The following is a 25,404-nucleotide window of genomic DNA, read 5'->3' as shown; positions in this document are numbered from 1 at the left end:
GCTATCATCGTATTCCGGGCATTTCCTTCGGGTTCGTAGCGCGGGCGTTGGCTTTGTACTTGGCCGCGGGTTCTAGCGCGTGCTAACGCGGTCCAGTTCGGAAGAGATGTAAAAATGGCAGCATCTCCGCTCCGTGGATGATGGCGAGGATGCGGAGTACGGGGACTCGAGATGACATCCAAGTTGCGCCACGAGTGACATCCGACTTGCGCCCCGACCGTCATTCGATTTGAGCCGTGAGTTGCACCTTGTGAAGTATTCCCTAAATGAAACTGAACTCACGGCTCAAATCGAATGACGGTCGGGGCACAAATCAGGTGGTGTGCGCATGGATGGACATGGACATTGGGAGGTCCTAAGGTACTCCGGACCGTTACAGACGAGGGAGTAAGCCGTTTGACTTTCGGCTACTAACTCACGGTTGTAGCCCAATGGGTAAGACGACTGACATTAACTCTGTCTGGTCTACCAGACACAGGCTCGAATCCTGTCGGTGCCGGTGCCTGTGTGATTTTTTGCGATTGTAAATGCTATGCACACGGACGCGGACGGACATTGTGAGGTCCTAAGGTGCTCCGCACCTAAATTTAAACCTGCGGACGAAACGATCCGGCCCTGCCAATCATGGAGAGCTTTGCTGTAAAAGTCTCTTTGTCTTTGAAGCACGAAGCTCTCTGGCGGGAGGCGTAAACGAGTGTCCCGGTGTTTTTTTTTTTTTTTTAGCGCATTTTAGGGCCGAGGATGTACTTAGAAGACGAGCTCTGGGAATGCGGCCAATGCGCTTGGGAAGCCAAGAAATAAAAAAAAAAAATCCCGGTCCATCTCCTAGCAGCGAAGCATGCAGTGTATGAGTGTGTTCTTGTCGCCTTGGCGTTTTTGCCAACGGAGATGAAACCGTTGGGAGGGTACAACAGGTATACAACTTTGCTGCAAAAGTCTCTTGTCTTTGAAGGACGAAGCTCTCTAGCGCGAGGCGTGAACTAGTGTCCCGGTGTTTTTTTAGTACGCGTTACGAAGCGCTCCAGCGCGAGGCGTGAATGAGTGTCCCGGTTTTTTTTTTTTTTAGTACGCGTTACGTTCTAGCGTGAGGCGTAAACGAGTGTCCCGGTTTTTCGTGACTACATGAGACGACTATTACGACGACGACGACAGGAGACGCCAACAGCCCGAGCCCCTAAGGGGATTCGCCCCTGAAACACCCAATAAAGCAGGCAGCGGGGCGCACGCACTTGAGGTGCTCCTCGAAGACGACGGCGCAGGCGGCGAGCGTGGCGCACATCTTGACGTGTCCAAGCACCTGGTAGGTGAGCGCCGAGGTGCGTCCCAGCAGCCACTGCATGCTGAGCGTGAGCAGGCAGCCCACGAGCGACGAGCCCACCAGCAGGGCCGCGTCCCGCGCGGGCCACCGGCGAGCCAGCAGGCCCCGGGGCCCCAGCCACGGGGGCTCGAACACCAGCGCCAGCAGGGCGAGCACGGGGAGGGCGAAGCGCAGCTGGCCCTCCAGCAGCTGGCCGGGGCTCTGCCGCAGCCGCTGCTGCTGCTCCGCCGCCAGGGTCTGCACGCAGATGACGACGGATGACGATGCGGGATGATGATCCTCCGGGAGGAGGAAACGGCGGGTATACCTGTGATTGGCTATCATCAGCCTGCCTGCGTCCACCGCAGGACGAACGCGTCCTTGTCTCGCGATTAATTCGGAGGCGTAAGTCGCAACCACTTAAGAGCAGCTTGATAGAGCTCTATTGGACTACTTGCTAATCGACATAAAAAGAAACGTTGTGACAAGATTAGTCCCTGTAATCCTAGTACCTAGAAGCGAAGCAGTTTTTTAAACACATGCGCTCGTCGTGTTGTCTTCTCTCTGTGTGTCGTCCTCCTGCGCAATCCTCACGGATTTTCAAGTTTCAGACCTACTAGCCCGTCAACAAATCTTTCTGAAGTTCAAAATAAAGTGTAATCTCTCTCTCTCTATCTCTATCTCTCTCCCTGTCTCTCTCTCTGTCCTCTCTATCTATCTCTCCCCCTGTATCTGTCTCTCTATGTCTCTCTATCCCTGTCTGTCTCTCTTTCTCTCTCTGTCTCTCTATCTCTCTCTATCCCTGTCTCTCTCTCTCTTTCTCTCTCTGTATCTCTATCTCTCTATCCCTGTCTCCCTGTTTTTCCCTCTCTCTAAAAATCTCTATCTCTCTCCCTGTCTCTCTCTCTGTCCTCTCTATCTATCTCTCCCCCTGTCTCTGTCTCTCTATGTCTCTCTATCCCTGTCTCTCTTTCTCTCTCTCTCCCCTCTCTCTCTCTCCCTCCCCCTCCCTCCCTCCCTCCCCCTCTCTCTCTCTCTCCCTCTCTCTCTCCTCTCTCCCTGTCTCTCTCTTCCTGTCTCTATCTCTCTCTCCCTCTCTCTCTATGCCTGCGAACTCTTAAACCGATGCTTCCATCAAGTTAATGGTCTTCCATGTACTTCTATAGTGCCGTCTCTCTGTATGCACTGTTACCCTGGTGGTGTCGTCCATCGGTTGCCAGTTTTCCGCATCACAGGTCCAGTCCGAGCCCTGTTCTTCCTCTTGATTCGAGATTTGATGTTTTTCATGCGAATTTGTCCTCTGATATGGGATGCTCGTTTTATGCCTTAAGCTTTACTGGCTGAGAAAAGGGTGGTTAATCCAGTCAGTAAAAATGCGATACAAGCTAGAATGTCGTTCGCTTACTAACGATCGCTTATTAACGAGATACGAAGTGGAGCGTTAAAAAAAATTTGGGGACGATGACGATTGCGTTTGCCGAAAATGGCCCGTACTTGAATTGGATTTGCCATAAAAGCCGCTGTTTAATTCAAACAAGCACTACGCAGTATTGTTGAAACGCCGAAGTATTTGATGACGACCACGATAATGATCGTGGTGGTGACGGTTATGACTATGAAAAAGACAGTTTACCCATGAGATACGGTGTGAGCATGGAATGCCAAGACATTTTATGACCATTAATATGGTCGACCTACCCAGACATTCTATACATTTAGGGCTAATTTGCGAATTAATCACATCAGTTACCGTGAATTGAGTTCGCTCTGAAATTATTTGGAAACACACTTGTTGCCTTAATTTTTGTCTGACCTATTGCCTCGGACCTCACCAGTTCTCAACTACCATGTCTCATATTTCACGGCGTTCTTATTTTTATTTTCTTTTTATATTCCTAATTACCATGCTTGTTATCGTCTACTAGTCGTCGACCGGAGCGACGCGCCATGGTGGTTCCTCACACACTCACCAAGTACCAGGCCGCGGCCACAGCACCAGCGACGCCGAAGACCAGGCCAACCGCGTTAAAGCTCAGGTCCCCGAACGCATTGAGCCCGACACCCACGGCCACGGGCACCAGCGAGATGACCACTGCTTTGTCATGGCGGCGCCCGAACAACATCGCCTGAAGCACCGCCGTTATCGGCAGCGTCAAGAGCCTGTGAAGACCGGGAAAACGTTTTCTATTCCGCTTGCGTTGTTAAAAAAAAAAAAAAAAAACGAGGGGGTTTGGGGGGGGGGGGGGGGGTGAGAAACCGGAGGCGCTTTTATACTGGCGTAGGCGACGCGTGCGCGGAACGACCGCGCCACGTCGGCCTCCGACGTCAAATAACAGCCGGCGCGATCGGCGGAGCTCGGCGCACTTAGGCGGCACGGGCGTTGAGATAGGACATGTTTCTATTCCGCGCCCAGCGCGCCGATCACGCCGGTCCCGTATCCCAGAATGCCCAGAATGCACCTCTCCAGCTCGCCCGGACTGGCGCGCAGTGGCAAAACCTTCTGCGCATGCGCCAGCCGGAATGCGCGCTGGCTGGATTGATGATGTGGTTTAACGCGCCAGAACTACACAGTTTATGAGGCGCGCCGTAGTGGTGGGCTCCGGATGAATTTTGACCACCTAGGGATCTTTATCGTGCGCGAAAATATCGCACGCACGGGCGTTTTTGCTTTTCGCCTCCACCAGAAAAGCGGCCGCCGCGGCCGGGAATCGAACCCGCTTCCCTAGGCTCAGCAGCACAACGCCTTTGCCACTGAGCCACCGCTGCGGGTATACAGGGCGCGCTGGCTACCATCTGGCTACGCATAGCTACGCTGCGCCGGCCTATACGCCTCGAGCGCGGCCTGTAGGGGCGCCACTGAAATCCCCCTAGCGGCCCGTTTCGAAAGCAGGCGCGGGAGTCGGCGTCCCGCTCCCCAGTGCCGCCGCTGCTTTTGCGGCACGTACACGACTGAGATTTACCGTTTGCGGGCGTTTGAAATCCATGTTTATGTGGAGCAGTCACTCTGTTCGCAATTGAGGTGTGTTTTCGAGAGTGTAAATGTTTCTGACGCGATCTTAGTGCGGTACATTCGGTCTGTATAAGCGCCAGGTGTGTGTCACAGGCCAGCGTCGCGGAACCGGCGTGTGATGGAGCCGACTGTAGTTACACTGACCTGAATTCACTAGCAGTGTCTCCGTAACCACCGGTTCCTCAGATGTTCATGGTACGGCTATACACTACGATTTAAATTGGTTTTGTGCCCTTACATAATCAGCGGGGCACTCATACCTGACAGCACGCCAGTTACGTTTGCCAATATCACCTTTGATCACCTCAGATATTGATCACCACCATTTACAAGCCAGTCTGTGTTAATTTCTGGAATATTCACAAAAAAGTACGATGGGCAATGCATAATTATACTCGGGGATCAGCACACGACAAAGTCGTCTTGTCGTGAGGTGAGCGCACGCAAACATTCATCTGCTCCTCTGCGAGCAGCGCGGAGACGGGCTTAGAATATAATCCGCGTCCGCGACTAATGCTTCTTCGAAATATCGCCATATGGCACAGGGATCCAGCAGAATAAAGCAGAAACTGAAATCAGAGGGCCTTATCACATACCACTTTCTTCCAACGACACCTTTCATCGCTTGTTGAACAGCCTACCCTGTATACTTCCAAAAATGCGTCCGCTGTACGATCAGCTCTTCGTTGAAGTAGAAAAACAAAAAAAAAAGCACAAAAAAAAGTAAACGCGAGATTTGTGTGTGTGTGTGTGTGTGTGTGTGTGTGTGTGTGTGTGTGTGTGTGTGTGTGTGTGTGTGTGTGTGTGTGTGTGTGTGTGTGTGTGTGATTACTAAAACGCTCATTGTTTGATTCCGCTCTGCATTTGTACACAGTCCCCCTCCTCCTCCCCCCCCCCCACACCAACGATGTCTCGCGAAATGGTCTAGTGAACCCTACCTGGCTTAAGTTTCGACGAACGTCTTTAGGAAGCGGCACTGCTTTTTTTTATTTCCGTTAGAGAATTATGTGTCTTAATTCCGCACTTGCACAGCATTTATTTTTCCGTGGTTTCATTAACTTGCCTTGGTGTGTGGGCACATATTTAACGACGCACAGCTAGGCTTGGAATATACTTAGCATTTTCGCATTGTTTATATGCTTATAAAAGGCATAAGTTATTGTCCGGGATTGAGTTATCACATCCCCGAAACATATTTTTCTGCGACGTATATATTCGAAACGAAGCCGCATACGTTGTCGACGCTGCAAAATGAAGCCAACCTTTCATTGTGGCAGTATTGGCAGTATCAGGTCTAAACGAGGTGACAGTAGAATTCATTTGTGCCTGATGTTTTGGAGGTCACAGGGGTGATAGGTTGCTACTGTCGCCGACGCCCGGAAGAGCGCCGACGAAGCGCGCAGCACCGCGTCCACCGCGTCTCCGCGGGGTAGCTCATTGCAGGCGATCGCGTACTCTACAAAGACACAGCTGCTTTTTAAGTGACCTAAACGTACTCTTTGCCTATAGACGTCACCATAACAAGTTTTTTTCAGGGCGCGGAAAGGCGAAAAGAAGCGAAACAGAACCTAAACACTGCACGCGGCCCTATCACCTACGCAGCGCAAATCCCGTCAACGCCGCGGAAAAGCGGCGGCAGGCGGCGCAGCGATCGCGAAGCTCGAGGCGTATAGGGACCGGGCGGCCGTTGTATGGCACCACCGTCGCTTCAGCGAACAGCGCCGCCCGTGGCGAACCGCTCGTCAGTGGAATGCCGGTGGCGGTCAGCGCAGCGTAACTGTGCATGGCTTTCTGTCGTTTTTCTGTGGTGCGGCTTGCAAAGCGTACTTAACCCCACGTGCATTTATCAGATCGGTAAATCTTGAGCGTGGATGTGACCTTTACGAGGAATGCCATGTGTGTGATTTACGCCCATACTCAGTATGTACAAATAGCAGACGACGCTCAATGTGCCAAGCTGGAAGTCAAGCTGGAAGTGAAAGTTCGTTGCTTCATGCAATTTTTTGACGCCTGCATGAAGTTTCGCGTATCGAGGAGTATACTGCAGCTAAATGCTCCCACAAAGCCGGTGTGTGCAACCGATCTAGGAATGCTGCGGCGCTGACCTTGGGCAGTTGTTGACGAAGCGGCGTCGACGTCGTGCACAAGCGAAAGACAAAGTTGGGGGGTGTCTTCTAAGATTTACCTAAAAACAGAAATTGTGATGGATGACGCTTCCTTAACTTCATTACCTACGGCTGAAACGTGTTTAAATTCACAGAAATGATCTTACTACAGTAATCGGGAATCGTGTGCAGAATAAATACCGCATGATAGTAGAACTGTATTGCTTGTCGTGGAAAAGCGTTGCTTTACAATAATCGCAATGGTTGCTGGCTAGTTGGTTAACGGTTTTTCAAAAACTAATTCCTGCGTGGCTGAAGGACGCAAGACAGGAGGGTGCCCGAAGCCTGTACTCAGCTTCACAACTGAATGCTGCGGTCGGTTTACAAGCTGCCACCTACGCTTGAAAAATCATGCACACCTTCGTCTAACGAGGATGAGGGTTTATCGCAAAGCTCTATCGTATGGGTTTCTTCGGTTGCCTTCTGAATTTAAACTTTGACGACTAGTTGACCGTCGAATTTGACCAGCACGCAGATTGGTCTTTTGATCGCAGCGTCTTTGACTTCGACCATTTCCCATTCGATTTCGCAGGAAGAAAGCTTTGCGTTCAACCATATCATGATCATTAGACGGAGGACTAGATGATTTTGCTGTTTAATTTTGAACTTCCATGCACCCATCTCCAAATCTAAACTTTGTCTAGCGTGTCGGAAATGTGTCTGGGCTGGAGGACTCGGGCTGATGCACCCATATTTGAGGCAACTAATCGCGCGTTTTTGGTGTCTTCACCAGGCATTACACGATTTTTTAGGTACTCTGTAAAGAATACTTAAGCATTAAAAAATACCGGCTGACGTTAACGCTGCCATATTTTTTTAACTATCGGTGCCAGCCTTTATTCTACGCAGGCGGTAAAACGGGAAGGGGAGGAGGGATGGTGGATGGTTTGTAGCTTGGGCTGTTGAGTTGGTGAATAACTTTGGCTCTTGATAAAATGACCACCACAAATGTGGGATTTACACTTCGGATTTCAGGCTTCCATGCTGTCACAGTGTCGCTCACCAAAACCGAAGGCACAAAGATCACGGTTACACAAAGTGTAAACTACCGCAACATTTCTACAGCTACACGGTAATCCATCTCGTATGCAGGTGCCTTTCTATTTAAAGCACACGTATCGAGGTATCCCAGCGCTAAGGCTGGCGTGGAAACCGTAGTCATTGAAACCAGTGAAGATAATTTAAAGTGGTAGAAATGAATAATAATATTGCTAATAGTTTTATTCCTACTCCGATCGCGCGGAGCCAGGCGCAGAGCGCTGCAAAAAGCGCTCGTGTCAATGAAGCCCATTCCCAACCTTACAAGCATCCAATAAGTTTGCGTAGCCGTTAGTGCATTTAAGAAGAAAATAATACTACTAATATTAGTTTTATTCGTACTCAGAACGGGTGTAGCCAAGCGCAGATCGCTGCAAAAATCGCTCATGCCATAGCAGACGATACCCAACTTTAGAAGCGTCCGACAAGCGTCCGACTGCATCTAAAAACGCAACACATCTGTCTAGACTTTGTTTCACCGCACATATACGCTCACAACACCACCAAAACATTCAAAGCACCGAAGCAAACACGACCAAAACAACGGGAGGCTGTGCAGTCCAATGCACCGGCTCATTCCACTGACGAGGGGAGGGCCGAGTGGTGGCGCCACCCGTCCAGCTGCCCGGTCCCTATAGAGTGTATACAGAAGTAGAATACAAACATACTGAGTGGCGCAAATACACAACGCACAAAAAAAAAAAAGACACGGACAGGCGCTACTCCTTTCTTCTTTCTTGTGTGTTGTGTATTTGCGCCACTCAGTATGTTTGTAGACCTCAACCAACACGCCCAGCAACACGTTCCCTTGACAGAAGTAAAAGTTCTCGCTGGTGCTGTCTAGCCGACCTGCTATCGCCGACCGCGCGGCCGCTTCCCAGTCTGCCGGAAACGTTCGAGTATAAGCGCGCCTTAATAAGCAATGCCAGGAGCAGGAAGCTCATTCAGTAAGGGAGGAATGATGTCCTTTGTGGCGTGGAAAAGGACGCTCAATCCTTGGCCTCTTCACTGAAGGGAGGAAGATCTCACTCAGTCGCCTTGAACGTCCGGGCAGAGGTGAAAGACAGCAGTGCGCCAAATCCCAGAACTGTACCATGCATAGACCCCACTTGCCTCAAGCGTAGAGCCCCTTGAGGTCTGCGCCAGTTCGGGCCATGTCGGGGACGCACGTACCCGTCCGCACTTATCAGTCTGAACTATACCACCTTACGCCTGCGCTTGAGCAAAGGTCTATGCGCGGGCGTGCTCTACTTCAGTAAGGATAAATTTCAAAATGCGTAATCGCGCGCGGGCGCGCGCACTACACTACACACACTACACTACACTACACTACACTACACTTCCGCTCGCAGTGCAATGGCTGTTTAGTCGCTGCCCGAAGAGGAACTTTTGAACGCTTGTCCATGGCCGTAACATTGATCGAACTTTCTGCAGCGGCATGGCACGAAAACTCCCTCTCTGCGAGCTCACGACAAACATTGGCCGGGTAATATCCTCAGCGAAGCACTTCGTCCCCTCTAGCAGTTACCGAAGGGTACTGGCAGACACTCATCCAACACTTTAAGGCGGTTTTCAAGGGCGTCTGGTTACAGGACTCCCTCTACACTGACGCAGAAGCTATTATGAAGGGGCGTTACAAAAATGTCCATCCCCTCCTGGGCGTTCAGCCGCGAAAATTGAAGGGAAAGCTTTCTCAGTGGGACCGATCTCCAAAAACGTACGCATTTCCCCATAGACCGGTTGGTCGACCGAAAAGTTCTGATAAGATCTCTGGACACACGGCGCGTGCGTGAAACCGGCCTTTCATGGTTGTCAAAACGGTTACATGAAAATCGCCAAAATAGAACGGTTCTATATATATATATATATATATATATATATATATATATATATATATATATATATATATATATATATATATATAAGACAATACTACACGCATCGATCATGAATAGTGTACCATTATCTCAATTACCACGTATCGGTATGCATTTAGATCGTTCGTATAGATGCGATTACTTAGTGCGCGAAAATTTGTCGCATCGGTTTGTTCTTCGTTTGCGATTTGTATCTTCGAAGGTTTGTCGATCGATTGGACGCGCTTTCAGCGAAGGCACTTTTAGCTATCGCGCTTCTCAACATTTTCTAGGACTGGATGGTAATTTTTTTTTTTTTTGAAAAGTCGCGTAAGAGAGCCTCGTGGCCTTACCTGATCAGCAGGCTGGTTCCGGCGGTGTTGTACTCTAGCGAGAGGTTCGGCAGCGCCATGAAGGCGCAGAGCGCCACGGCCACCTTCCAGTGCTCCAGGTGGGACAGGGACTCCGGCCCGGCCATTCCCCCGCCTTCCGCGGGCAGCCGCGGGCCACTGCGTGCGTGCACGTCCAGGAGCGCGTTTCGTGTTCAAAGCTCTCGTGCTTTAGCATAAACTGTCTTATACCCCGGCTACACTAGCGTCCGAATGTCATTTAAACTATAGTTCATGCCACAAGCTAGGTGCAGCACTGTGGAGGCCACATTGCCGTCAACAGCGCGCCCACTGAGGGCGCCTAACTCGCCGTGAAGGGGGTCCTGAAAGGACATTCCCTTCTCCCCTCTCGGCAAGTAGAACTGCAAGGCCCCGGCGCCTTTTGTCGCTCCCTTCGCGGTGAGTGAGGCGCCCTGAGAGGGCGGGCTGTTGACAACAACGTAGCCTCCACAGTGCTGCACCTAGCTTGTGGTATGAACTATAAATATCATGCTTCTAATGCAATTCAGAATCAGCCGTTCTCCGCTACAATTTCGATGGCATTTGAAAGCTTTAACAATCGCTCGCCGAGCTGCATGGCGCTGCTGCTGTTGAGCTCTGTTTTTTACGCAATAATGCAACCATAAAATTTAGCGGCAGTCTTTGGCTTTAAAATGATATCAAATTATTAATAACGTAAGCTTTGACGCGGTTTTTGCTTTATTCTGAATTTCAATCGAGGTTTTTTGTGCTGTCTGGCCACACTGGTTTGTCGCTTGCTCGCACTGGTGCTGAGTACGGAATTATTACATCTTGATATCACTATTTAAGTGAACGAGAAGTAAACAAAGTCCCACAATTAGGAATATTTTGTTTGTTTTAAGTACGACAGTAATGTATTTGTTTATGCTGACGTGGAACGCTGCGTGCGCGAGAGTGCTAGAAATGGCATTTGAGTGCCCCAAATCTCTCTGGGTGCTCAATTGGCTCCAATGTCATTTGAGCCGAATGGCATTTCAAAACCCAGAGGAGCAGCACAACTTCGCATTCGAGTCAAATGACATTTGGTTCAAATGACATTCGGAAAATAGCGTAGCAGGGGTATTATTTAGGGAAAGTGGAGGGGGCTTGCAACCAAAGCTACTGCCAGTGATGACTTAAAGGAACTCTGCACCACTTCCAATAAACGATTTCACTATTTCCTTTGCGTCTGGAAGCACTGAGACAGCTACAGTTATCGCCGGCACGGAGCGGCACTGCGTGGTTTGCTCGCCGCAGCAGATCCACCTGCCGTTTCTGCATCGCTTTTGTAGCTTTCTTTTCAAAGTGGCTATCGAATGCGTTCACTGCTGCGACTGAAGGAGAACTGGCCAATAGATACGGCATTGCTGTAATGACGTAATTCCAGCGGTCGAAGAACGCAAAGACCGGTAAAGGGTGAAAAAATCTTTTGAGCAAATTTCTAAGTTATCTGATGGGCATAGAGCAGCAATTTGTGGCAAATGTACCTTGCGACCCCTAATCTAAGCACTGGATGTGTTGGCTGGCTACGTTCTGTTAACATTTAGGATTTCGAAGAGAGTTGAAAAAAGTGTTGCAGGGTTCTTTTAAAGGGGCCATGCAGACAAAACGCAAGTTTGGTTCGTTCGAAAGAGTGCCTCGTAGGAATTACACCATTTTTAACCCATACTTCGCTCGAATAAGGTATATAATTAGGAAAAAAATGGAATGGCCATGCGACCCACTAGCTCATTTCCGGCAACAGAACCTATGATGTCATATGCACAGCTGTGCGATTGGCTGAGGCCGTCAAAAGCAAACGCAAATTAGGCAGGGCTTACAAACTTGCCGAACGAGCTATAGCTGCGCTTAAATGCAGTGCATATTGATTTTACAGCCGTAAGAATGGTGGGGTAAACAATGGAAGTTACGAAAATACACGCAAACATAGAAGTACCAATGCGCACTGCTGTGGGTACTGGACGCACTATGCTTGTTTTACCTGTACAGCAGTCCGCCGCTTTGGAGTTGTCTTACACGACACTAGCCGATTGTAGTAAGCGACGTTGTCTTTCGTGACCTTGTTTGTCGAGCATACCCCATGTTTCACGAAACGGTTACTTTCTACCGTAACAAAAACAAGGCAGGTTGGTATACGGTCAAAAACAAAGCAACGGCGGACAACTGTCCGCAGCTCCGCACGGTAGCCCCATCTGGGAAGACTGACGGTAAGCAAGGCTGCTGGGCCTAATGACGCACTGGAAGTTCGTTTAAATACCCGCTCTTGTGACTTCATGGCAGACGTCACGAAAGCACGCGACTTGGCGGGAGAATCAAAATTTTGATCTAAATTGATTAATTTCTAGGTGAATAAAGCGTCGTTTGCTTCCGGAAAAGCGTTGAGGGCACCATAAAACACGAAATCTTTCGACTAAAACAGACTTGTAGTTTGCCTGCATGGCCTTAAAGGAGCCATGAAGAGAAAATACAACTTCGTTTAATTTGAAAGAACTAGGATTCAGTATCTCACTCAGTTCCATTACAGCCACGAAAGGTGTTTCTTTTAACGAAAAAAAAGCAAAAAGTATTTAGAAACCTTCAAATTTTGCGCCACAGTGACGTGTTATGAGCAAGAATGACGTCATACGGGCCAACAATAAAACATAATTTTCAGTGCGTTAACTGCACGTTAGCATTCAAGTGGTGCGGTCAAATGGAACTAGAGACCCCATTACAGACGTACAGTCGTATGTCGTCGCGACAGGTCAGTTAGGCGGCCGCCAATCGCACAAACAAGGTTCCGTGACGTCATAGAAAAGTTGCGAGAAATTGGCCGGGGGGTCGCGACTGCTTCACACGTTTTCTATAATATCTCCGTTATTTGTTCGAAGATTGCGATGATATTGGTATCATTGTCATCGGGACTAAGCAGTCTTTCTAATAAACCCAACTTGTAGTTTGTCTTCATGGCTCCTTTAAGGAGGCCTACACTGAGTACACATGCCTGCAGACCCAGCCGAAGGCGGAGGTCAGTCGCAGGGCTATCAGCGACGTCGCCAGGTGGATGGCGGTGAGCGTGAGGTTAGGCAGGTGCGCCCGGTCGTAGCTCAACTTGCACGTGATCACCAGGGCGACGGCGAAGAACACGTTGAAGGCGGACGTCACCAGGACGGCCGCCGAACGGCCCTTGGGCCAGCGGCAGCGAGACAGGAGCGCCGTCAGCAGCAGCCGACGTCGGTGCGACCTGCGCCGGCAGTTCGCCGACGGCGCCGCCTCGGGCGCCGCTTCAGGGGAAGATGGCGACGCGGGCAGTGACGAGGGGTCGCCGCCGTCGGTGCGCGGTCGAAGCGAGGCGGCCGACGACGTCGCCACGAACCGAGAAGTCAGGGTCGTCGCCGCCAGCGGTGTCAGAGCGGGAGGCTCGTCGGCTGACTGGCCCATGTGTGAGACGATCACAACGTCTGCAAGAGAGCGGTGTAAAGCGTGAACCGCATGGAGCGTTTTCTGCTCGCGAAAACGCCGCGCGGAACCACCGCGCGCTGCGCGGCCGGCGGCGGCAACATGGCGGCGGCTTCGGCCGCGAAGTGGTGTGGGGAGCTCGAGTGACCGCTTTTAAGCACTCTCTCTAAAATGCCGATCAAGGCACACATGAAGTTGCTTGTGCGGTAAAGGAGCTGACAATGTGGGCGAAAACGGTGCTATAAAACATCATCCGCGCCGCTAGTGAAAGCGCCCATTCAATATCTGCCGGGGTGGTAAGCCTAAACATCCCAGGCGGAGCCAGCCGGCTGTCTAGAGCGCTTCGAAACCGCCGCCATGAGGCGCGCGCCTCCCCATTGGCGCAAGTCGCCAGGCTCCTCCCACTGCCGCGCGCGACGCGCGTCATTTTCTGAACAAGGCAGAAGCTGCCGCGCGCGCGAAATCGTCGGCGCGGGCGTCAAATAATCGCACGCGCAACGCCGACGCGCCCGAATCGCGTGCCAAAACGCGCCATGCGGTTCACGCTTAAGGATTGGTTAGGCTCGGAGAACGGCTCTGTGTGCTGTCAGCGCTCGCAAGCCGATCATATCAGCATCCGTCATCAGCATCGTCATCATCGCTGTCGCCATTAGCTAGGCTATCCTTTTCAGCACTACATTACTATCCCGACATCTGCATCACAATCTTTCATCAGCTACGCGTGGCTTCAACAATGCTGTTTATGACTTCTGAGCTAGCCGGACGGTGGAGGCGAAACACACATAATACGCACATACGTACTGTTAACTCTTTGAAATGTTGACTATGGCCGTGGTCGCCTTCCTTTTTGAAGCAATAATTGCCGCACAAATTATAGAAAAAAGAAAGTGAAAGCAAAACGTTCAATAATTGTCTTGATTTCACGAACTCTCACTGCGCCGGGATGGCGCCGCTCTTCAACCGCTCACACGCTCGCGCTATACTCGATCGCTCGACTGCCGCCGGGTTCTCCTGGCGACCCACGCCACTCGAAATCCGGCGTCCAATATACCGGCGCCGCTTCGCCCGTTCCACGAACAGAGCACACGTGACGGCAAGCAACCAGAGAAGACTCCCCGTGCGCACACTTTGCGCACGAGAAGACTTTGCGCACACGGTTAATGCTTTCATTAACCGTGTGCGCAAATTCCGTGTGGATGCAACACAATCCCTGTTCTAGATAATCGTCGCCTACTGAACTGAAAGACGCATTTTCCGATTTCCATCTCTTAACCATGGCGTCCTGATAGAGTAAGGGACGCACGTTAAAGAATTCTGATTGAAGAGCGCAGCTGAAATTCACAAGAGGCCGGCTCACACGACCATGTTCGACGAGGACCGATCAGTCCACGTGACGGATCGTTATTCTTCTGTGCCAGTGACGGCTTCAGATTCCATACCAGTGAGGACCACAACTATGGTAAGACACCAGCCAAAAGTCCGCTAACACCTAAGCACTTCCTGTGGGTTGCGGAAGCATGAATGTCAAATTGAACGACTAAGACGATCTCCTTCCGCCTGGCGTCGTCGAAAGGCTTCGTGATAAGCTTGCCGCTTAAAGCGCCTTGCTTCGCGGCACTCCGTAGCGCTATCGAGTGGCTTCGATCTGTCTCCTTCGCCTTGTGCCGCTGCTCGATCATACCGCCGTGATATGGGAGAGTTGACGACGATGGTGAATTTGTGGCTGTTTGTATCCACGGTATTCAATGGCCTGGAATGCATGCAGGCAACCAAGTGTGCGCCGCCATATCTGTGGCCAAGCGTCTGTTGCTAGGCGACGTTGTGCGCATGGCCCCCCAGATCAGGCACCCCTCTTCTTCTCCATGCAACTCCAGTGAACTAGAATATTCTAGTTCACTCTAATGCAACCTTGTGAGTGCGCCGTCACTCCTTACGTCGGGCTCCGCGGGATGGCGGCACTTGTCCGTGCCAAGCACGACTGTGAAACAAATAACTGTGTTTCACGTTCGCCGAACACAAAGTATTGCGCCGAGTTCACTGTGAGTGCGATTAATAACATCTCTTTTGGCGCCACAGTTTATAATCGGTTTGGAACGGAGCAGATGACGCACGCCGGTGTCTTTTTTTCTTCGGCGTGCGGCCACAGTGGCCCAGGCTGCGCCGTGTCCGTGGCGCATCGGCCATGTCTGTGGCCGTTTCCAGTGTTGCCAAGCGAAGAAATTGACCGCTAAAATTTTAAACGAATACCGTCTATATTCGCTCGTTCGGCTGCGTTCATCCGCTCTCTTACTTCATTTGCGGGCGTGCACGGCCACCTCTCGCTATACTACCGCTATACTCGCTATACTCCCGCTATGGAACGCCGTGGGATATGGAACGCTTCCCGTTTCGTGGCTCTCGACGCCTACTTTTTAAAGCGAAGCTATCTATGCCTCACTTGTGGAGATCGTCTCGTCACCAAAAGGAACTGAAGGAAACCCAGCTTTACACATTGGGTTTCACAAAACGATGATGATGATAAGCGATGGCACATCAAGTACCTCAAAGGGAAAAAATGGCCGCGTATCTGCTCCTTTCGTTGCTAATGTCGACGAAAGACGATAGTCGACTGGCGCCCATGCCAAGTAAATACCTCCCTTCTCTTTCCCGCTCACCTCTCGTGCTGTTCCTCTCCCGCCTCGGTCCTCCCAAGATAGTACGCTAGAGGTTTGCTCATGTCAATTTAAATTTACCGTGCTCCACTGCTCAAAGTCGGGTGCCTCGATGCCAGTGCCGCCGTACGGCTGAGACGCGCGTGAATCGAGGCACCCTACTACAGCGTTTATTGAACCACGTTGCCCTCCTCCACGAGCGTTTCAGCGGAACGTGGAACCTGTCAGTGGAACCTTTCGTTGCTGTTGCCGTTTGATTTCTTTAGGATGCCACCAGGAGCTATAGTAGCGCGGGCAACAGCAGGCGACGGTTTTCTGCAATTGATGTAGTATTTCATTTGCTATCGCAAAAACCAAGAATCCATGTTTTAATAAAGGAACCCTGCGAATATCACTTATTAATTGTCTGCCTCATGTTTGCGTTATGTCTTGTTCTTGTTCAACAATGTTAAGTATGAGCATTGACACCGGACTTACGTTTAGATTTGGGTATTGCGCAGCTTTCGCTTCATTTTTGCCGGGTGGCTGAATCGAGTCACAGACAGAGATACAGACAGGCCGAAATTTCCTCGTTTAAGTAGCCCAAGAAAGACTGTCGTCCTCAAAAAAAAACTCAATGTGAATGCTGTCGGAAGTGCAGAGCAGTGATTCGCCATAATGGGCTGCAGCGCCGCTATCCGTTCACCGCTGCCACCCAATGCAATTCAGATTTCCCGCCTTCGCAGTGCTCGCGCGCCCCCTGCCTCAAACTGCGCCAGCGGGAGTCTTCTTTTTGTGCTTGTTTCAATTTGGTGTGCTGGAGCTGTTTCACGTCATTTCGAACGCGTAGTTTTTTTATTGCGCGGTTGGAGCCTTTCTGCGTCATTTCGAACGCGCCATTTTTTTTTGTGCGGCCGCTTTTTTTTTTTTTTTTTTGCTTACTATCGTAAAAATCAACCGAACGAGCGTTCCTAACTTAATGAACGTGAGGGCTGCCGGTTATACACACAGATTTTGCCTGAAATGCACCTGCAGTTTTCTTTGCGCTAAACAACAGGGCAGATAGATGTCTGAGAAGCGCCAGCGGTTGACGAGGTTCGAATGGTGGTTTTTCGAGGCCTCAGCGTGACTCCCTGGCGTCGGTACAGGAGGCTCTACTTGGGTCCGTTATCTCGCTGCGCCGCCTGATTCCGGCAGTCGCATCGACTGTTAGCGAGCTACCCGTACGAAGCAATCGAACCTGGTTTCCTCGCGTTATGAAGCCGACGCCTGTCCGATTGCGCCATCGCGCCACGGTCGAAGCAGTTTGGATTTCTGACTTTGGCTCAGGTTGCACGAGCGAAAGATTCGCGTGTTAACCATCTTCCTCTAAGAAGAAAGGGGCTTCGATTTTTCGCTCGATGGGTCATCCAGTGCTTTGGTACTAGTAAGCACTGCCTCTAAGCAAATGCAAACTTCCGGGGCAGCTTACTGGGGGCGACTTCCGTAGGGGCGCCGCCATGGGAGGAGTTCGGTGAGTCGCACTCCAGCGACAGATCGGCGGCGTCGCGTTCCAACGGGCGCGGCGTGGTGGCCACGTCGGCTTCGACGCCGGTGGCCGCGGTGGCCGTTGAAGACGGCCGGGAGCTGCCCGAGGCGTCGTCAGCCCGCGGTCTCCGCTGCCGCTGTCTCATGGCGTGCGTCCTGGCCAGAGCAGACATGAACGTGGCAGGAAAACGTTGAGCAAGCCTAATCGGACGATGACGATGGTCGTCACCTCGCTTGCTGCGTGGCCGGGCTGCTTCTTCTTTCTCAGCGTCGGCTTCAACTGAGCGCGTGCCACGCGCTCGCGCGCGGATGATTCGCCGTATGGCGGCAGAAGCCTCGTTGGGAATAGCGTTCGCACACGTCTTCGGCTAACGAAAACGCAGTCGCGGGGCCCCGTTTTAAATGCAGATCATTTCAGTAACTCACGATGTCACCCGCGTTGACGTCCGTAGTCGTAGTCCGCACCCCTCCCCCTACACTATATAAAAAAATACAATCCGGCACCTGGTTTCGATCCCTCGACCCTGCGGGCGGAACGCAATGTACATGGTGCTCTACCCACTGCGCCACAAAGCCGACACAGAATGGGAGGCTACGAACGCGCCTTATATCCTTGACTCATTCAAACTACGTCAAGAAGCTGCTGATACAACGCATTCACTACCACCAACTCCCCAAACACTAAACGTTAACGCAATACACCCACCCCGTATGCGACGCATTTACTCGAGTCCCCCTCGCGGGGAGATGGGCCCAATTTTTTTGTTTATTTATATTTTATTTATTGTTTATTATTCATTCATTCATTCATTCATTCATTCATTCATTCATTCATTCATTCATTCCTTCATTCATTCATACTGTTGGCCCGTGAGGGCCGATACAGGGTGGAAAAAAATAAACGCGGGATAGGCTGCTGACATATAAAATATGTAACACTTCAAAAACATACTGTACGAAAACACATACATTGAAGAAGAAAAAGCCCACATCGTTGTACCTGGAGTCCCGCTAGTGCAGGGATTTCGTGCGATAAACAAACCTGTTCAGGCAGCATTCCGTGTAACCTCAATTGATTTGGTTATTGATTATGAGGTTTAACGCGCCAACGCTACACAGGCGGTGACGCGCCGTAGTGGAGGGTTCCGGATTAATTTCCACCACCTAGGGATCATTAAGGTGCGCCGAAATCACACGGGCGCTTTCGCTTTTCGCCTCCATCAGAAAAGCGGCCGCCGCGGCCGGAAATCAAACCCGCGTCCCTGGGCTCAGCAGCACAACGGGCTTATGAGGTCTGTGTAACATCATAAAGCGCACAATGTTTAACTGTGATTTCCGCGTCTTTTCTGTAGCATCGTCTATCTCACTCTGCCCATGGTTGGTGCCGTTTGTTTAAAAGAAAACTGACCTCGGCGTAGTTTAATCATCATCATAATCATCATCGTAAACTTTATTGAAAAAGAGAAGGGGCGAAGGGTTAGTTTCAGGTATAGTGTCTATTATCCCGGCAACCGGGAGAATTACCGTCAGAAATTTCTCACGGCAGTCGCTTCTTATTGGCTAAGCACGCTACGCGGAGATTCAATCTGATAAATGTCTTCCTAAAAAAAGCCGCGCCTGCAGCTGCCCCTGTAGCGCTATGCTATATTGCTCGGTTTTAAACGAGAAGGTTCAGGTTTGAGTTCGACGTTGGGATGTTTTTTTTTTTTTTTTTAGCTTTCGGAATTTTTTGGTCATCGTGATTTTGTTAGTGCTTTTTTTTACTCTGGTTTTCACTATATCAAGAGAACGACGCACAGGACTTCTAGAATTGGTTGAATTACGTTTAATACAGGTTGCGTTCTGTGTCGTTGGGCTGGGTTAGATTACGTTTGTTGCAGTTTGGCGGGATTTGGGTAGGTTATGACGCGTTCGGTGAGGTTACGTAAGGTTCGGTCAGGTTATGTTACGTTAGGTTACGTTGGGACTTAATATCATGCAGCAAATTTTCGGCCAGCCAGCTTTTATGGAAACTGCCGTGAGAATTTTCCGGAGGTAATTAATTCTCACGGCTGCCGTGAGATTAGACGCAGCCTTAGTTTAACAATACTTGAGTATCGACGACGGCGACGATGATGATGAAGTATTCTTCCAAGCTAAAGGAAGGAAAGGTAGTCTTAGACGGGCCTGTCCCGTCAGATGGCGGGCCGAGAGCCCGTGGTGGTCTAACTGGTTTATTGATTGGAGAGGTTGCAAGCGAAGGTGCGCCCGGCTACTCCATTTCACCAAAAAAGGGTCATAGACCCGGCTATACTAATCACCTGTTCACGACAATATTTCGTTTTACTTTGTTGTGCCGGATTGGCCACTGTGAAGTGATGATTCCATCGGGAGTGCGAGAAGTTTCGTGAACTTGTTCGGATGAAAATAACTGTTTGTACGACGAATCAAGGAGGTGCCTCTGATGCGTGAATTCAGCTGTCTCATGTTGTTTATCTCTTGCGGTGAACATGGTAGAAGCTGAAGGTCCAAATTTTCTATGGTTAGGTCTACAGCTGTGCATTTCAAATTTGGGGGAAAGTGCTCGGCCCTAATTTCACACTTTGCGTTCTCTAGCCATATTCTTGTCAGTCTCACCTACAAAGACTTCAGCTCTTAGTGAATCACCAGGTCTTAAATTGGCACAAGGAGTTCCCGTCCCTGGTTAAGGACATATATTCACTCTCCTCGAAAGCGTAGTTGGTTGAGATCCTCCGCTTCGTGCGGGACTGCAGAGACGCACACGCAGATTTGAAATTTCAGGAAACTACTCAAGATACACGTCAAGCAGGAATCAAGATGTCACTGCTATGACGTCGAACGCTTGACCGATTCCTTGCAAGGTAAACGGAAAAAATTAAGGTATACTATACCTCACACTAACGCGTAAAACTTGAAGGTAGCGAAGCTGCACGCAACCTTCATGACCATCACGAAGGTTTTAAGTCCACGATTGCAGCCGATTTGCTTCTTCTTGGCTGCCGCAACGACCTTTACTCCACCATTGTTGCTATGCGTGTGAGTTTTTTTCATTTTTTTTTTTTTGAAGTGATAATCATTGGACATCACGTTGGAGGGGCGTACGCTAAGACGTGTCTTTCTTGTTCCGAGCAAGTATTGCCACGATTACGGCAAACGCTGGAGTTTTTTTTAGGGGAGGAAGGGGGCAGTCTTAAGTGGGTATGCTTAACTTGAGAAACGTGCACCGAGGACGCTGGGGGGTCACCGCGAGGCACGCACACACGAGCGCTGGCAATTTCTTGGTATTTTTAACCGCGGACACGAAAAATTACGATTTGCTAAGCAGCTTCGCTGTTTATACATTTGGCCCGAAACCCTTACAGGCGAATTTTCAGTTCATAGTTCATAGTTCAGTCGTGTTCGTTGCGCCGTTTTCTTTCGGGCGACCGGGTCTGTGTTGTTTATAACCAGCCGAACACGGTTGTCTGTATATATCTTTAGATGTGCTTCGTGCTGGTAGCGACAGCGCGAGGCAGAATATTTCTGCCTCTTTTTTTTATGCTCTGCTTTTCGTCTAGCCTTTCTTCGACGCCGTTCTAATCCGGCTTTTCAATTTATGTCTCTCGAAACCAATCCGACGTGAATTTTCAATTTAAAGAACGCTGTAACTATTCTTCTTTTTGGTTGCTTTTTGTTGGCTGCTCTAAATCATCACAAGGCTACCTGTACGCTAGGGGGTGTCGACATATGCGTGAACCGTGCCACAAGTGGTAGTCTGTAAAGGTAGTGATTGTATATATAGTACTTCATCTTTAGGCACGCAAGTATGGAATACACATACACATAGATGTTGCTAGTGGTTGTACGTACTAGGAAAACCACTGCATCACGAAAAGTGCTAATAAAACTTTGGTCCGAAACCCCCGGAATATCAGGGAACTTGCCAAAGAAAGAATATTGCTAGCTGTGAAAATGTATGAATGAGAGAGAGAGAGAGAGAGAGAGAGAGAGAGAGAGAGAGAGAGAGAGAGGGAGAGAGAGAGAGAGAGAGAGAGAGAGAGAGAGAGAGCTTTATTTGAAGCTACCCATGAGAGACAGAAATTACGGAATAAAGACAGGAATGCGGTTGGACTAGGAACGCCAACCATCGGATTGCGGAATTACTGCGGCCCTAGTCTACTACGTGCATGGCCCTCAAATGCTGTGCGGGCTTGTAAACCTCTCTCTCCCTCTCCCCTCCCCCTCCCTCTCCCTCCCTCCCTCCCTCTCTAAAGCTCTCTCTCTCTCTCTCTCTCTCTCTCTCTCTCTCTCTCTCTCTCTCTCTCTCTCTCTCTCTCTCTCTCTCTCTCTCCATTCTTGCAGCATGTCATTTCCGCAACGTCGTCTGGCAGGTTTGCATTGTCGTGTCTTTCGTTGTCTCTTCTTCGCTCCCAGGTTTGAAGTGACAGATCGCTGGCACGTATACGCCGGCACGTTAATTGAACCTGCCGGAACGTGGCGTGTCTTTAAATTAGCTACTGCCCGGCCCCGCGCATACATATCCGGTGGGGTTGACACGTTATATGCGCGTCTCGTCCGCCATGCGGTGACGTAACTGGGGTACGCCCGTCGACTCTCATCAGCCTTCTTGGAACAATGGCGCCTAATCCCTGGGTTGCGCACGATGCCGACTTTGTATCTATTACCTTCTTTTTTGTTTGTTTGTTTGAGGGCGTGTGTTACGCGTACAAACTCGGCGTGGCGATTTCCTTTACGCGCGGAGCCTCCTGACGTGAGTCGCATGCAGACGATTCACACGGACGCCGGGCTAGCGGACGACGCAACGCCGCCGTATACAGACGATCGTCTGCGCAGGCGTTTGTTCGCGAACGCGGCTTTGTCTTTGCTGGACGTCGACGAACAAAAGGGAGGGAGATAGCCGTGACTGCCCTTTGAACGTTGCGACCAGCACCTGTTGTCGTACTAAATAATAAAAAAAGATATAGGCGAGGACTTAAAGCACCTGAAAGCAACCGCTTTTGTTGCGGTTTGAGTCCCTCACTTTCGCGGCGCGAATCTTCTGCAGAGCGTCTGTCCGAGCAGGCGACGAATGAATGCAGCGTCGTCTGCTGGGAGCTTGCACGCGCTGTGGCAGGGGAAGTTTTGTTCTGTCCGATGTTTTATTTCCCGTTTCTTTTTCCTGTTGAGGAAGCAGGGAGGGAGAGGGAAAACACCTTAGGAAACGGTTTCTCTTCATGATGCCACAGGAGGCGCGGCTTCGTCCTTCAAGGCACGTCTTTGTGCGTGCCCTACTGCCGTCTCTTCTGGTTTCGCGCGCCATTGACCGTGCGGCGTGCTGCTTCTTCGTTCCAGCGTGGCTTTTACGACGTCGGTTAAGAAAGGAGCTTATCTTAGTGATCTGTTGACACCGATGCGTGCGTGAGCCGGTCCTCCGAGGGCCGCTTCAGTGGCTGGCTCTTCCGCGTGCGGATATTTAAACCCAAACTGGCGTATTTCAGAAAAAGGAATGAATGAAGTGCGGTTATAAATATGAGCTGCAGGGGCGCCTGTCTTGGGTTTTCTGATTGTGTGGCTGTCGAGTAGCGTACTGTTGTAAACGTGCTTATTTCAACATATCCCTTTACTCGGGAGCGAATTGGCATCATAGTGAAGTGAATTTATTTTAGTAAGAGGTGCGTGTGGCGAGGAAATTGACTCTAGTGAGGCTATCACTCGTACACTTTTTCTTTTGTACGAGAGGAATTCGCCATGTGCGTAGATTTAATGTCTGAAGGGTGGGCTGGATCGTCTGTCTGTACATTTGATCATCACCGAAACACTGCGCGAATAACGCTAGTGATGTATCTGTCGTTCTTGTCTTTTGCGCTGTTTTTCAAAGATTGAACTTTTGTTTGCATTTTCAAATAGCCAAGCTATGGCGAGACCGTCTGTTCAGCTTAGTCAAGGTATGTACATTGCGCGCAAGAAGTAAACGGACGCTGTGTCATTGATTCAAAATAAATTGTCGCAGAAAGAGTGTGCTCGCCAGTTGCTGTACGCGTGTATCAAGGATCATTGAGAAGAAAGGAACTGTCTTAGAACACACACACACACACACACACACACACACACACACACACACACACACACACACACACACGCACGCACGCACGCACGCACGCACGCACGCACGCACGCACGCACGCACGCACGCGCGCGCGCGCTCGTAGCCTGCAGGGCGCCGCGTGGCAGATCCGTTTAGCCGTGTTGGCGATCTATACTGCTGCTTGTACCGTTCGTGCTGGCCTTATACGTGCGCAAGGTTATGACAACAGTGATGGACGTTTTTTTTTTCTTTGTGCCGATTACAGAACATTGAAATAATTACTATTGCGTGAGCAATATACGGGGCGCGTCGGCAGCAGACACAGAGCGTCAGAAGAACAGAGAACGACAGAGCACATGCCGAGAGGGTGACGTCAACCGAGCCGACCTCGTTGCCAGGGATGCCAAGCCAAAGCAGTGAGGGACGCTCCCTGTCAGCGCTTGTACTATCTTGATCACAGTTAGGGTGAACATGGAGCGCGTGTCATTCCTAGAGTTCCTGTATATGCCCGTAGGGAGCATATAGAGGAACTCTAGTCATTCCGTGCGTGGGAGCCGCCTGTCGGCGTTCCGGGTAACTTCGCACGCTCACCACATAGCCTCGTTGCAAGCGAACTGCGCATGCGTGCCGATGCCGCTGCTAAAGCTAGCAAACGTGACCACTGAGACGATTAGAAAGCAAAGCATGGCTGGAACGGTGTGCGAGGGGCATGCGAGAAACGTCGCTTTGCGCGCTTTTGAAGTCGGAGCAAGACATGCGCATCGAACTCAGCATCCAGTTAGGGAAGGATCTCCGATTACTTTTAGGGGCGAAGCACCTTATGGCCGAGGCTTGTCCGGTGTCCGGCGTCCGTGCTCACGGCACAGCACCGTGTAAATCGAAACATCTGTGAACAAAAGGCTCATAGAAGGTTAACAAGAACAAGATAAAAGGTTCACAAAAGGTTAGAGAGAGAGAGAGAGAGAGAGAGAGAGAGAGAGAGAGAGAGAGAGAGAGAGAGAGAGAGAGAGAGAGAGAGAGCTCCTGTAGAGCCGTGCTGCGCATGCGCGAGGAGCATTGGATTGGATGGAATTGGATTTGGATTGGATTGGTATTGAAGTGGATTGGATTGGATTGGAAATCGTCTTAGCAGCAGTAAGCACTCTCACGGGTGATTTGCGGTAAGAACGATCCCCAGTGCTTCGCCCACTCGTCATGATTCACTTCGTGGAGATGCGTGAATTTTTTGTCGACGAGCCACTTTGCGTTTAAACCCAATACCGACCAGGTGTGATGAAAGGAACCATGAGCCGTCGTTCAGAGAACATGCTGCTTGAATCAGTTGTCAAGTGTTAAAGGTGCTGAACAATCGCTGCTTGACGCACGATTAGAAAGTTGCAGCAGGTGAAATTCGCATCCGAGTTATCCTGACACACGCAGCCACAAACCGCGTCACGTCTCATTTTTTTGTACATTGAGACGAGCTCTTATGTTTTGTGTTGAAGACTTGCTGTAATGAAACTTGCTTTCTGTTAACATTCCATTTCTTGTGTGGTGTGCGTTATTACTGAATGTTCTCTTTATAAATAAAATCGACGACATTTTGTGTTGAAGCGCCTTACAGAACTTTATTTTGGATTATATTTAACCCCATCACGTCCCTTCCTTACGAAGTTTGGTTATCTTCGTTATATACAATCGTACAGTAATTAATCATTTACAGGGATATTTTATTTGGTACTGGGGAGGGTGCGATAGTCCTCAATATACACTCGTCGCTGTAAAAATACCAGAATTTAGTAGAGAGAAATGCGGGGGAGAGCGGCTTTGAATGTTCACTCTCCGTATGGTGACGTTGGAGTACCGCAGGGTCGTCCTGTGGCTCCGCTGCTATTCTCAGAAAAATTGGCGCAGATTGCAGTAGTGGTGCGAGGCTGGAGAAACAGCACAGCGGGCGGGCCCCTCTCCTTTCGTCGGAGACCCGGCTGTTGCACCTCACATGGATTTCTGA

General features: G+C 50.2%; 2 protein-coding genes across 5 annotated transcripts in view; one reads left to right on the top strand and one right to left on the bottom strand.

Annotated features, from left to right (window-relative positions):
* LOC144138495 (pre-mRNA splicing regulator USH1G-like) overlaps positions 1-25,404 on the top strand; it is a 235,448-nt gene that overhangs the window by 22,874 nt on the left and 187,170 nt on the right. The window lies entirely within an intron of this gene.
* Positions 1-25,404, bottom strand: part of LOC144138496 (solute carrier family 35 member E3-like) — a 40,164-nt gene that overhangs the window by 2,174 nt on the left and 12,586 nt on the right. For 2 of the 4 annotated variants that reach the window (XM_077670799.1, XM_077670798.1), the window contains exons 3-6: positions 12,739-13,195; positions 9,720-9,875; positions 3,268-3,457; positions 1,230-1,555 (exon numbers count right to left, since the gene is read on the bottom strand). In XM_077670799.1, the coding sequence (XP_077526925.1) occupies positions 1,230-1,555; positions 3,268-3,457; positions 9,720-9,875; positions 12,739-13,175 (1,109 nt within the window). In that variant the 5' untranslated portion in view covers positions 13,176-13,195. Of the gene's footprint in view, positions 1-1,229; positions 1,556-3,267; positions 3,458-9,719; positions 9,876-12,738; positions 13,196-24,231; positions 24,306-25,404 lie in introns of those variants that run through there. The other 2 variants (XM_077670800.1, XM_077670801.1) reach the window with 2 other exon arrangements.

The sequence above is a fragment of the Haemaphysalis longicornis genome, unplaced genomic scaffold (genome assembly GCF_048455015.1).
Source record: "Haemaphysalis longicornis isolate Haplotype H1 unplaced genomic scaffold, Haemaphysalis longicornis Haplotype H1 scaffold_5, whole genome shotgun sequence".
NCBI lineage: Eukaryota > Metazoa > Arthropoda > Arachnida > Ixodida > Ixodidae > Haemaphysalis > Haemaphysalis longicornis.
The sequence above is the reverse complement of the archived record's forward strand: the minus strand, read 5'-3'. Positions and strand labels throughout refer to the sequence as shown.